Source organism: Centrocercus urophasianus, unplaced genomic scaffold (assembly GCF_019232065.1).
Source record: "Centrocercus urophasianus isolate 14NV4802_14NV808 unplaced genomic scaffold, USGS_Curo_1.0 seq_12, whole genome shotgun sequence".
In the NCBI taxonomy this organism is placed as follows: Eukaryota; Metazoa; Chordata; class Aves; order Galliformes; family Phasianidae; genus Centrocercus; species Centrocercus urophasianus.
The window spans coordinates 1,120,315-1,134,633 of NW_024884364.1; the positions used below are offsets into that span (position 1 = coordinate 1,120,315).

The 14,319-nt window shown below is 37.8% G+C and overlaps 1 protein-coding gene across 2 annotated transcripts in view; it reads right to left on the reverse strand.

Annotated features, from left to right (window-relative positions):
* The window catches only part of MAN1A2 (mannosidase alpha class 1A member 2), a 135,784-nt gene that overhangs the window by 30,655 nt on the left and 90,810 nt on the right, over positions 1–14,319 (reverse strand). For both annotated transcript variants that reach the window (XR_006167283.1, XM_042809690.1), the window contains exon 9: positions 616–731. Coding sequence is in view for 1 of the 2 variants with exons in the window: in XM_042809690.1 (XP_042665624.1) it covers positions 616–731 (116 nt within the window). In the remaining variant the exon portion in view is untranslated. The remainder of the gene's footprint in view (positions 1–615; positions 732–14,319) is intronic.

Genomic DNA, 14,319 nt, shown 5'->3' on the forward strand with positions numbered 1-14,319 from the left:
AAGTGAGCCCAACAAAATAAGACGCCTGTGCATGGGCACACTAAGGAAGAACAGTCATGCATCATAAAGCTCAGAGGCATCACAAAAAAGTCCCTACCCAAAATCCCCCAAAACTGCCTCTGATCCCCTTGGGCTGGCACTACTTGATTTGTGAGAACAAACAAGACCACATTACAAAAGATTGATAGAGCAAGGAAGAGGTATGAATTGTATTTTATAAGATAAATATCAAATATAACATCCAAACATTTTAGAATATAATTTGAAGAATAAAACAAATCAGCACTTTTAATTTTTTGAATTACTCTGAACCTGGGATTAAAAACCAACCAAACAAACAAAAACTTGATCACCTTGTACATCTTACATTAATAGTTATTTCCAATAAAATGTTCTTTGGATTATTCCATTATAACACTTTGGATGAGCTGACATTTTTAGCACAGCAATTTGCATCAGATATATTTCACAATAATATTTTCTAAATTACTCAGGGAAAAAGCTTACATAATCAAAACAAGTCCTATATGTTGTTTGTTTGTTTTTTTTTTTTTTCAATCTTTAAATATGCTTTTTAATTCTACTATACAAGAAAACTCAATGAATTATAATCACCTCAATGGCATCGTCGTACATTTTTCTTGCTTCTGTGTCCGTTTTGTCTGACATAAGCCAGGCTTTCAATAAATATTCATAAAAACTGTCTCCCAGCCCGCCCACAGATGTGTGATCTGCAGGAAGAAAAGAGGTAAAGAAAAATTGAAGAGCTTATATAATAACACCTTTCATTTACTTAAAACATAAGCTTACATTTGAATATATATCACTGTAGAATTATCATTATTTTAAGCCTATTTACTAGAACAAGGCTGTAATGTATTCCCTTCCCACTTTTTTCATAGATCTGAATACTCATAGGAGGCAGGGTAATTTTCCACGCCCACTACTTGTTGTCTACACAGACTGTACCTTATGTCACAAATTTAATTTAATTTAACCAAAGTTTTTACTTAATTCCACAGCACCTAACTGTTTTGCTGCTAGGGTTGTACATATTATATGTGTGTATGTGTGTATATATACTAAAGCGTAGGAGCTCAGTATCCAGGATGCAATTAGGCCATGTGGCTGGCTATAAATCACCATGAACTAAAAGGAATCTAATTTTTCCAGGAGATTTTTACTTCCAACAGAACAGTTACTTAACAGACTAATGAATTTCTCAAAGTAAATGCTCTTATTTAAATTCCTCCTTGCACACCACAAGCCCTTCTCTTTCTCTAGGCTTGAGCAGCCACATCATGTGCTACACTGCAAGGCTGCCTGACTAGTTGAATTCAGCACCACATAACCTAGATCTCCTAATGCACAGATAACTTTTTGTCACCTTCTTCCATTCTTGCAGAGATGACCTTTCACAAGTAGCATCACATGCAACTCTGTGCTGACAGACAACCTGAGAAGTACCTATGTTTTCTGTCTGGGTGACATCACACATCCTTCTCACATGAAGCTTACCGATGGTCTGACAGTGTTTCGGAGCTCCTGTTCCAACCTAGGTGAGCACTCTCTCAGTACACACACCACTCAAAAACTGTTATGATCTCTGAGATTCAATAAGCATTTCCAAGCAGAACAGCACATAGCCTCTTCATTTTCAGTATAACAGCTGGTATCAGAAGTTCTAGTCTGCTCACTACCGAGTGAGGAAACATTTAAGAATGACTTTGTCACAATGTCAGAAATCCACTGCCCTATGCACAGTTGTTATAATCATGCAATTCCCATTTCGCTGTATGGGAAAAACAAATACATAAATAAAGATGCAATATTTCCTTTCAAACTTCCTCAGAAAAGCAATATTATTTACAAACTTTCTGGGATAAAGGTGTAAAAGAAAATCAGAGCTCTCCCATTTTTTACTGCAAGCACTGCTATGCCCTGCATGCTTCCTTGTCTCCAGAGTTACAAGCGGAAATTCAGAGCAGGTAGACGCTTTTACCTAATTTTTCTTGCTGCCCTTCAATTCCTTTGCTAATTACTCAAGGATTTCTGAACATAAGTAGAGGCAAACAGAAAGCCTGTTAGCTTTCCCACGTGTTTCGGTTGTGAGTTTGGGGAAAATAATTTCATACCCCTTTTTTTCCATCCCAGCACCTCTGAGATTTTCATACCCAAGTATTCTGTGATTTAAGTAAAAACAATCAGTTTTCTAGTTCTAAGCTGTAAGAGGGCATTCAGGCAATGAGTCATTTTCTTCCTCAGGTCCAAGCACCAGAAATTACTCCTTCAAGGAACGATTACGCTCTCACAGAGACAGGAGAACTAAGAGTCCATGGTTGTCAGAGTAAAATAAACAAATCGTCTCAGGACTTCAAAGTTACAGCTCTTCTCAGCACTACTCAAGGGACTGCCTTCAAATGAGATGCAGCATAAAACTACATCTGCCTCCTCTTCAGCCAAGTTCTGTCACTTCAAAGGCTGCTGCCAGTGCAGCTAGTGCACCAGGTGTCCCTCACAGATGTCAGAACAGGGCTGCTACTGTCTCTGAGCAGCATTTCTCTCCAGCTGGATCCAGGGCACAAGAACAGGAAGATGAGTGGAAAACAATCCCTTCTTCAAGTGGGAAATCCATGTCCCAAGAGACTTCCCAAAATCAATTACAAGAAATGCTCCCTGTTTCACTCCTGCTTCTTCAGACAGTCATTTGAGAACTGTCCTGGCCAGCAGCTCTCCTCCTCCTCCACATTCCTTCTTGTCTTGGCTGAAAAGCACAAGGAACGCAGGAGCCAGTGGCATCAGGAGACACAGCACAGAGCCACCTCCAAAGCCGCCTCTTTTGCACCACCTTCGTGTGTTCATAGCACAGAGCTGTGCAAGTTTCTCAAGTGCAGATTCTCCTCCCGTTCAAGCAGAGAGACAAAAACACTGTAAAGTGAGGAGTTCCGGAGTGCCTCAGCTCCCTGCAACAGGTCTTTGCTTATTGCCATTTTGCAAGCATCACAACTACCATCTGTTTTCAAAGCTCCTTCCTGGATTAAACACCAGGCTCCACCACTCCTAGCTGGTGCCATTCACAGCTGGACCTCAGGGAAGATCTGTCAGAAAGGGCAAGCTCATTCTGTGCCATCTCATCTGCAGCAGGAAAGGGAAAGATGATGTTTAAGAGCAGCAATTTTTCCCATTCCTACAAGCTGCGTTAGCTGCGCTCCTGGCAATATCATCCTGAGATCATCTTCTAGGGTAATAAGAAGCTGCCAAAGCAGAATTTGCTGCACCGAGGATGTAAGGATGACAAATAGAAATGACTGAAAATTAAACAACTTTTCATGACAAGCTTCTCTCATTTAGCATGGAAATGTCAAAGCAATATTTTTCAAGATCCTTTAAAAACACAGATGTGGATTTGGGTTATCACGTATCATTCTGTCCTACACAGATAGCTCCCTACCAAAACTCATTGTTGTGTGGTCCACAGTGGTTATCTCTTCTGCTCTTTGAGCCAGAACTCAGATAGACTCAGACATTTAATTCAGCTCAGCTCAAAATGTTTTACTCATAAACATGTTTTGCACATAAGATATTTTGTAAGTTTTTTAATCAGCCCTAACCTTGCATGCCAATCCAGAGAACAAAACACAGAGGTCATGATCTGAATAAAAGAGTTTGTGATAGAGACTTGGCACTACTCTTCAGTTAGATGGCTTTGAAGGTATTATGCTTAAAAAATTTAAGTATTTTGCAAATTTGAACATGGATCTAATTTTTCACATATGTGGTCTATAAGAATTATGTAATCAGCTCTATGTCATTTAAAGTTTTTTAATGTAAAAAGCTATTTTACAATGAAATCCTGAAGGAAAATTCTTTTACATAAGACAAATATAGCAAAGAGAACAGAAGCGTGAAGGCATATCCAATATGGCAGAAACCACATATTCTATTCAATGACAAGTATACATTCTTAGATCACTTTTTTCAAAACAAAGATAAATTAAGATTTTTACATCCTTCCCCTCACCCCCTTTTCATTCTTAAAGTAGGCCCAGATGATCTTTTTCAAAAGGGAAGTGATTCCAGCCAAGAATTCCTTGGGAATTCTTATTCTAAGGGTAGTAGGGGCAGTTACAAAGAATATAATCAACGTTTGCAACCAAATGCAATTATATAGGTCACTCCAAAAGTAATGCTTTCTATATATCTCCATGGAGACTACAATGGATACAAAGAGCACGATAACATTATTTGATAGAGCACGTTCTCAGCTACAAAATACTACTTTTTAACAGTCACCATCATTAGCTGTGCATTTTCTCTAGCGATGAACAAGAACCTGCATGCCACACTCGTCAAAATCTGTACCAGCAGAGGTGACACTGTCACTATCACCACTGCTAAAACACACTCACGGGACTCATACCCACTGTTTGGTTCAGCCAATGTCAGTTCATGTCAACCGGCCCAACCGTTTCCACATGAAGGAATTCAATGACAAGTTTGCTCCATCCACACTTCCAACTGCAGGAGGTTGTTGTGCTCATGGGCTCTTGTCCTGATGGGGGATTAAACCACTCGGATATCTGCTGGGATAGTGGCATGGTGGTGGCAGACAATCCAGGAGATTCCTGGAGTCTGCTGAGGATAAATTCCTGGTCCAGGTATTAGATGGACTGACCTGAGGTGAAGCCTTACTGAACCTGGTGCTCACCAATGTGGGGGAGAGCATTAGAGAGGTTAAGATTGGAGGCAGTCTGGGTTGTAGTGACCATGTCCTGCTGGAGTTCGTGATCTGGAGGAAAGCAGTCCTGGCAAAAAGACCCTGAACTTCAGGAGAGCAAAATTCCAGCTGCTCAAGGAACTGTTGTGTGGGATCTCCTGGAAAACTGTCCTTAAGGGATAAGGTACAGAACAGAGCTGGCAGCTCTTTAAGGGTACCCTTCTAAGAGTGCAAGAGTTCTCAATTTCCCAGCAGAAGAAACTGAACAGAGGAGGCAGGCAACTGGCATGGCTGAGCGAGGACCTGCAGCTTAAACAAGGGAAAACGAAGAAACATACAGGAAGTGGAAGCAGGGTTGTGTAGCCTGGGAGGAATATAGGGACATTGCCCATGTGTGGAGAAAGAAGATTAGGAAAGCCAAGGCACAGATAGAGCTGAACCCGGTAAGAAATGTGTAAAATAACAAGAAGGGGTTCTGCAGGTACATAAGCAGGAAGAGACAGATCAAGTATAGTGTTCTCCCTCAGACAGCTCTCCAAGGCTGAAACAGTAGGGCTTTCTAATCTCAACCACATCTGAGACACTACAATTTATCTGGATGAAATTCTGGGACTCTTTTTTAATCCAAATTAGGTAACCCAGACACTGTGCATTCACTCAACTTGTTCTCATTTCTTACACCCAGATCTACCTGACGGCTGCAAATAACTTCCTTCAGAGCTGGTTTATAAACAAACTGCAGTGCTTCCCAGATATGCAGTTAGGACAGCAAGACTGCAAGGTAACAACATGTGACTCCTCCTTTTGTTTAGGGGAAAAGTTTGGTGCAAGCAGTGAGATATTTCCTACAATAACATAAAGCCCCCTAAAGATACCATTAATAATAAAATCTGTTCTAATGAAAGTCTACATGCTCTCAAGTGCAAACAAAATATGTGTAGATTATTTTTAAACAGATGGCTTGATGCAGTTGATGGCCGTTTAATGAGGCAAATTAAAAACAGTTCACGATTTGCTAAACCCTCTCTTTGTGCCTGAATTGTACAACTGTCATTTCCTGGCAATGCACAGGAATAAACTAAGCCAAGTGCTGTATTAAAAACAAGACATTACGCAAAACAGATAGGGTGGCCCCAGTATCTAGATGATGCTTTGGCACTGTAGCAGCACAGAGCGATTTCCATGCCCCTTCCTGATCCCCTCTTCCTGCACTGCCTTTGCAGTCATAAAGCTTTCACTATTATTGCAGCTGGAGTGAGGAAGACAACATAAAAGCTGAGAAGTATATTTTGTGAGCCAAATACTGTACCAGCATGTAAGCACAAGCAGCTGGAGATGAGGATCAGCTAAAATGATAGTATTTCAATTTATGAATTTGCAACTATAACACAGTATTTAAGACAGTATTTTAAAATACATAGAGTTAGGGGGGAAAAAAAGCAAAGAACTGGAAATTTGGAAACCTGTAAAAGAAATTCAAGTCTTATAAAAGGAAATATTAATTACAACTCTGAAGCATAAGAAAAACTGACTTAAGTCTGCATGTAACACAACAGGCAACAGACTGGCAATGCCAAGATGGACAAACTCTTGATTCATTTTAACCAAAAGAGTAATATTACTGAACTACTTTGTAATAAAGGACAAAGTGATAAAAGGCAAGGCTGATCCTCCTAACATCCTGTCTTTGACAAAGAATTGTTGTAATAAGTTAGGAAAGGATTTTCAGTGTGGAATAGACAACTGTCTGAGGGGAGTAGTGAAGTGATTTAGCTAATATGAACTTTCATTAGGAAATTTACACATCCCATTGCCATTAGTTGTTCTGGTATCAGTTGACCTTACAGAAAGCATAATCTACAGGAGATCCCTTTTTTTACATAGAAAACTTCTAAACAATTGCTCTTCTGCTTATCTTCTGAGTAGCTCTGATAAAATTTCAGGTCAATCTTTATTTTATGTAGTTGGGCTTAGCGCCCCTGAGCTGCTCTAAATAGGTCCAAGTTTCCTTTCTAATCTTTTAATCCAGAAAGCTGAAGCTCTAGAAACTGCAGTTGCTGCAATCCACAGTGGAAATCCAACCTAAGCCATAATGGATGACCTAAAATTGCAAAATACACTGTAGTGGAGGCAGCCCCAATAAAAGGAGGTGGAGGTGCAATTTTTAGTTAGATATGAATTATTTATCACTAAGGAACATGTTACCAGCATGAGAATTTTTCTAAAAACATGCAGATTACCACATAAAAGACCCATATTCAAAAAGCATATTTAAAAATGCAATGCCAGAGATTCAGAAATTAGGAGACAGCTGAGCATACATTACTTTCTGTTCTACTGCCTGGTGTCACAACAGATTCAAGCAAGAGGAAAAGACCAGCTCAGCTTTCCCAGCCTGGGGATGTGTGATGACGAATGCTCTGCACACACAACTCTAGGGAACTCAGCAGCTGAACTCTAAAAACTCCATATGGAGAAAGTAGACATAAATATTTTTCAAAGGCTTGAAAAAATATGGGTGTTTTTCTCCTCTAGCAGTCCTAGAACACACAATTCTCTTAAACACTTAATATCCAAAACAGGATGATTTTTGAGGTTCTCAACTGTTCTTAGGAAAAAAAAAACAAACTTTAATCTGGGCATAACAATATTGCACCTCTAACTTCATTTAGAAATGGTTGAAGCACTTTTGTCAAAGCTCTTACAAAACAAAACAAAAACCATAAATGATCAGCTTGAGGCAGACAGAACATTGCAGTAGAAGAGTTTGGAAGCTACAGATGAAAGATCTGCAATATCTTCATGCAGATCTCCAAGATGAGGAGGTATTTTACTTTTCTGCACCATGGCAATTCCTAACAGAACTTTTAATCATAAAGTACACATCAGGGAAATGCATTCTTAATCCAGAGTAAAAGCAGACTTTCTCCCCCCACTTGTCACCAAACTGTAAGTATTTCTTATACAACCATCAGAAGGTACATCTTCCCACATAGCTCAGAATGCAAACTCTCACTTGTAGAAGACATAAGGAAAAGAAATGCACTATTACTTATCACCTGAACTCTATTACTCTTCTTGAAAACAATTCTGACTTAACTGAAAACAGTCATTTGCACAGACTCTCTTATTTGATAGGAAATGAATGAGTTAAGATTGGCTCGAAAACAGTTTAGATATCAGGAGACTCTAGTACAAGAAACAATTACTCAAGAGATACCAGATTCCAAAGGAGCTCTGACTTTAAGAACTTACAGAATAGGTGTCAAAATATAACACTGTTAGTCCCCAGTCATTTTAAATTAGCTGTTTTCTAGGTCTGCAATCTGACACTCAAGAATATCAGGTGGTATCATAAGGCGTGCTGGATTCTATTTATACAAACTGATTAATAGTGAAGAAAACAAATGTTAATTACAGCTGTTAGAGGACAAACCACATGTTCTAGATACTGATGCACTCCCCATCAATAGCATGGTATAAAACTGTAGTTTGGTAGTACAGCAAAATAAAATACTCAGTTCATTACACATCAGTGCATCCAGGCACTTTTATAACCTGGTTACACCGTATACAAATCTTTAGGAATTCTTTATACACACATTCTTAGAATATATAATTCATAATTCATACAGATACTGGACCCCAGAATTTTCAATAAACAGAGCTTATATTTGTTTAGGTTTTTTAATGAACAGAACAGGAAAATTTCTTAACCTTGCAGACTTATAAAAACATATTCCTTGTAATGAACCACTCTGCTGTATTTCATCAAAACAAAGTTTTAATGGATTAACTTGTTCTCGACTTCTAATGAATAATCAAATTTGAATGCAGTCTTTTCTTGGAACACAGTTAATTACATTGGTATATGGTTGTAAAATAAAAGGGCAAGGAGAATTTCCCATCAGAGATTACACAGATTATTTTGTATTCATAACACACGCATATTCCTAAAAATACAGGAGAAGACAGAATGTTTTAGTAAGAAAAATTTAGGAAATATGCCAGGATAGCATAGAAAATTAAACAGCAAAGAACCAGTCTCACCTCATCTGCAACTGGTATATACATCTGCTATTGGAAGTCTAGAAAATATGCTGCATTTTCATTTGTTCATAATGTACTGAACTGAAAGCAGATTTGAAACTGCTGTTGTTTGAAAACAAACAACAAAAACAAAACTCAAATCAAAAATGCCTGCATCCAGTCCCCATATTAACCATCACATACACAGCATATCTTCAGTTTTTTAACTGATGTTTCAGTAACAGATAAAAAATGAAATCTACTTGCTAAATCAAATAAATGTGCAGAAATTAAGTCAAGTTGGAAACTACTTCTTCAATAAAAGATTTTAATTCTGAATCATTTATGCCTTAGAAAGAAAATCTTTTCCTTTTTCACGTGGAAAAAAAATCACCCAAGGTTTAAAGCACTAAAAACTACCGTCCAACAATCCAAAGTGAAAAAAAAATTGCAAAATATATTTTTTTAAAAATACAGGCCTACTTGACAATGACTTTCATTTCCTTTTAGGTGACAGATGCTTTGCCAGGGCTTGACACTACATTTCCAAATTTGTTTTTTCACTCCTCTTGGTATTCTTGAGCATTTTTTAATTGTTGTAATATTATTTAATAGACTACTATGCCTAAGAAAGGCATCTAGTAAATAAATAAAATAAGAAAAAAAAAAAAAAAAGCAAAATAATTTCATAAAGGGGAACATTAAAAGCTTCAATTGGCAAAGACAGAGATTTTCTACTTTTATCATCTTTTTCACTAGGCATAACTAACATATTAACTTGTTAATTTATACAAATATATTTTTAGATTTACATTTCCTTTAATCTTTTGAAAGACTATTTTATTCTTCCGTATTATTCATTTTACCTTACAAATTGCAGGTTTTTTAATCTCCCAGAAGTAGAGATAAAGACTGAAAAAAATGGGTCTCTGGCTTATTTTTAACACTGAAAGTCCAGATAACGCAAATTCAAGCAGTCACTTACTTCTCAGTCTCTGCAGCAGAAGGGAAAGTTTGCACTCAAGAAAGCCACTCATATTTTAAACAGATCTTCCCCTATCCTTCACTTAACAAGTGGGGATACCTACAATGTGAAAAAACTCTCTTTGTCAAATGATCTGGTTAAGTACTACTGAATACAAAGGAAATAACAAATAAGGAAACTGTAAACAAGCTGGTTGTAACTCTTCAGGTCCTTGATTGATGAGCTCATAAAGATTCTACTCAGACTAAGCCCTGGAGAATTACGTTGAATATTACACTGATAAGGGAGAAATGTAGCTATCATTAATACGAGATTTGAGGAGACTGTTGGGCTGTGCAAAAGATGGGACAGCATAAGGGCTTTGTGACTTAATGCAAAATTTACAATTGGATGTTAAGGGGAGGGCCAAAAGCAGACAAAGAGAAAAATCAGACTGGGGGGCGGCAAGGAGAAATGGAAGACTGGGTGGGTTAAAAGTGCCTGTCTGCAGACCTGAGGTACCCAATGAGCAGTCTATCCTTTTTTATGAAATCCTTTTCTTCACTGATATTTGTCCCATCTCACTCACTATCCCACAAGTGATCGCTGTGTGGTGTAAACATTTGCAACCAGGCCACAGGTCACAGACTTTGCCATCTATACTTACTACATTGAGTGCTATCTGTGGGTGCTACATGCTCAGGCTCAAAGCCGGGGAACATGTCCTGGCTTAGCAGCTGCCACAACCTGGACTGAGACAGAGATACCTCCGGGCTACAAAAATGCACAGGGCTGGGCTTCAACAGCTAGGAAGGAGCAGTCACCAGGTGGAGAGTCTGATGAATGTGGCAGTTTCTTAACACAAAGTGTTTCTTTCACACAAAGTGTACTACAGACCTTATATCAGATACGTTCTTCTCTCAGTTTTCTTTTAGATTCTGACGAATAAATGTAGGCATGTATACATTTAATACAGTTCATATCAGAAATGAAAATAGAAAGGGTGTGTAACTCATGGTTTGCCTACTACCTACAAGAGTTTAAATGAAGTAGTTCAGGTAATTATCCAGGTCAGCTTGAGAGCATTAGTCTAAATCCAGCCCTACAGGCAGGCAAAAAAAATTTAGGACCCATTATTTGTGCAGATATAGTGAAGATAATTCAAAATAGTTTTCATGGCTTTTCCTACATGTTAAAATAGCAATATTTTAAAGAAAACGTAAATCTGATCCAACTCAATTAAGCCCATGGAGGTCATCTCCAAATAAAAATCAGGTTGCTCTGAAAGTAATGCCTTCTATTTATTTCCATGGAAACTACAACAGATACAAAGATCACAATAACATTATTGTAAAAGCACATTCTCAGCCACACTATTTTGCAACACAGTCACCACCATTAGCTATGCATTTTCTTCAGTGATGAACAAAAGTCCGCACAAACAAAAAATCTCCACCAGCAGAAGTGACTCACGGTCACTGCTGCCACTGCTGAAATACACCACCCACTACTTCACCGCGCTCACATCCACTGTTTGGTCTCCACAAGCATTCCGGTATCATCAATGAATGTCAGTGCCCTTTTTTTCTACATCTAGGAATTCAATTACACGCCTCTGCTTCATCTGCATTTCTATGTCAGACTGCCTCTCTGCTGACATCTGTCACGTGGCAACAAAATCTAATGGAATATTGATGGGCAAGTTCAGTCTGTACTGCCATACCACCAACATCCACCTATGATGTCATGTGCCAACATAATAAAATAGGAGGCATTACTTTTGGATCAGCCCTCCTATTTTAAAATTAAAACTGCTTATTTTGACTTAATTTAAACATTTGTTATTGAAAATGAAAGACCACCACTTAAATTGAAATAACACATCCACAAAGAAATTTGCTTTGTCTTATTTATGGGACAGTCTACAGCTCAAACAATCACAAAGCAGAGGACATAAATTTCTCCCATTTGAACACCTTGAGAGCTCCTAATTCTGTGCAACCAAAGCAGAGAATGCAAGAGAGTGAGAAAACAGAAGGTGCTAAGGCTAGTTAAACACCTGCCTGAATTCCCTTACTTTTATTTATATGACAGTCATAGCTTTACGTATGAAAGAAAGCATTTAAATTTAGTGCATTAAATAGACAGATATGGTCTGATACTACATTGCCAAATCCTTGTACACCAGATGACAGAGTGCCTTTCAGTGGGCTTTTTACTTGAGCCTCTTGCAAATCTGTCTAAAAGGGTTTGTATTAGGTAATGGTACATGACCAGAGCACTGCACAACAGCTAGCTGTCTGATTATTCAGCAAATCAGCTTTCCACTGGCATAATTTTAGTACTGGCCATTTCTAACAACAACACCCAGCTCATATGCCATAAATTCGGATACTGGCTTACTTTACAGTAACTTGTTACGTGCTCTTACATCACTGAACACAGAAGGCTAGCATACAAGATGTATTTTTTCTCATACTCACACATATGGAAGCCATATACTGTCTAAAAAATAATTTTACCAGAACTGACAAAACTTTTAGAATCAACACAAGCAACTCTAAACAAAGATCTGTTCCAGTATTTGAGATATAAACCTAGAGTGATTTCAGATCCTTTTCAGGAGAAAAGAAAGAAACGTTGGAACCAGATGAAATGTAATACGGTATTATCAGCAGTGAAAAGCAGAAGGAAAGAATGCACAATTTATAGAAATGGCAAATAGAAATGGCATTTTGTTACTTGCCAATAACTGATGCAGACTGCCATTTTCTTTCTATTGCTGTTTTAGTTGGCATTCCCATATAACTTGTTTAAAAATGTACACCAGGATTAAATTTACTCAACATTTCATTAAAAAAAAAAGTTTTTCTTCAGCACAAAGTAATTTCTGTAATTCTGTAATCTCTTGTTTTTAATCAAAATTATAGACATTCTACCTGAATAGCAGGCTTCTCTAGGAAGCACTGGTATAGCTGTTGAGAATCATCCCCATCCACTGTCTGATGTTCTGATGCCTCCACCAAACAAACTGCTTACAATTGAAAAACAAAGCTAATAAAGCTAACTGAAAGTTAAGATGAGAAGCTTGAATATACTTCCTGCTATCTATTTTTATCTCAAATTTTAAAGAAACTAGAACCTCAAGACAGAAGTAATGTAAATCACTTGTTTCTACTGGACCATCACCTTATAGTTCATAATTAAAAGCTGAAGCTGCCAATATACCTGTGGGCATTGCAGTCCTGCTTTCCAGCAAAAGCCCCAGCAAGATGACAGCTCCTGAACTGAACCCATTCAAAAGCTGTCTACTGTGCCACTCATGCTGTAATACCAGCACATTATAAACTTTTACACAAATATTTAGCCTGCCTGTGACAGCTTTTTCACCCTGGGTATAACAAACTCCCTGCTATGCAGAACTAAGGACCAAACACACTGCTACCTTACAAAGTAGTTTCGCTGGAAAGTCAAGATGAAAAAGTGACCAGTAAGTCATTTACCTGGCAAATTTTAGGATGAGGTTTTATGGCATTCAAATGCAAAGAAATGATGAAAAGAAACAGTAGAAAGAGAAGGGAATCTGTCACCAAAACTGTTCCTCAAGTGAAAAGTGAAATGCATTAAATATGGAAATTTATACTTATAAAAATATAAACATTACAAAGGCATAGCTATAGATTGGATTTATGACACTATACAGCTCAACTTGTAAGTACCTGAAGCTTTAGTCATCTCCTTGGTGAAAGTGTAAATAGTTATAGACTGGTAAGTTACTTCACTGATTATATTAGGTAATTGTACCAAAATAATTGACTCGTATGAGTGAATTATGAATGAAATTGAATGTCTTCATGAGTACCAAAAGAAGCAAATGGAACAAGACGTTAAAAAGAATGGCTTGTCTCAGGACACTGCTCCTAGAGCACCACTTCCTAGCAATGAAATTCAGGAGTGTGTTGCTTATATCAAGACCGAAAAGCCTGCTCTCTGATAAATCACACCACAGCACAAATAACTCATCAGCAGCATCCTAACATTAGAAGATTCTGAAAAGGTTGCAGCATATCACAGATACCACTCCCCGTCCTCTAATGCCAATAAGAGAAAAATTACGGATATATGTTTAGAAAACATTTAAGTGTGGAAAAACAGATCTGATTCAACAACATAGGCAAGATCTATATGGGATAAAATCAGAAAGTCTTCGAGGAAAATAAAAGCTCCACAACAATTGTTGACCCTTAGGCCAAAAACTAGTTCATCATTACCATTTAGGAACCCTAGATGACTGGATAGCCACTGTCTTGTTCTTTGAGTCCAGACAACTCGGACATATCTTGGTATCTGTCAGCAAGACTGAATTAAGTTTTAAAATAATGAGAGCGTGCAGGTAAAAATCAGCTTACTTTATGATTTCGTGAACAAATATCACTTTCCCCTTCCATAGAATCTCACACCAAATTTTATTACTCTGATTTCCCTACACCAGCAGCTGAGATATAAACTTTCTATTTGTGAATTAAAATTCATATTATGTAAGGTTCTGGTGGACAACATAACATTCGGATTCTGAAGTAGTATGGTGTAAGATCTTACATACGCTAAG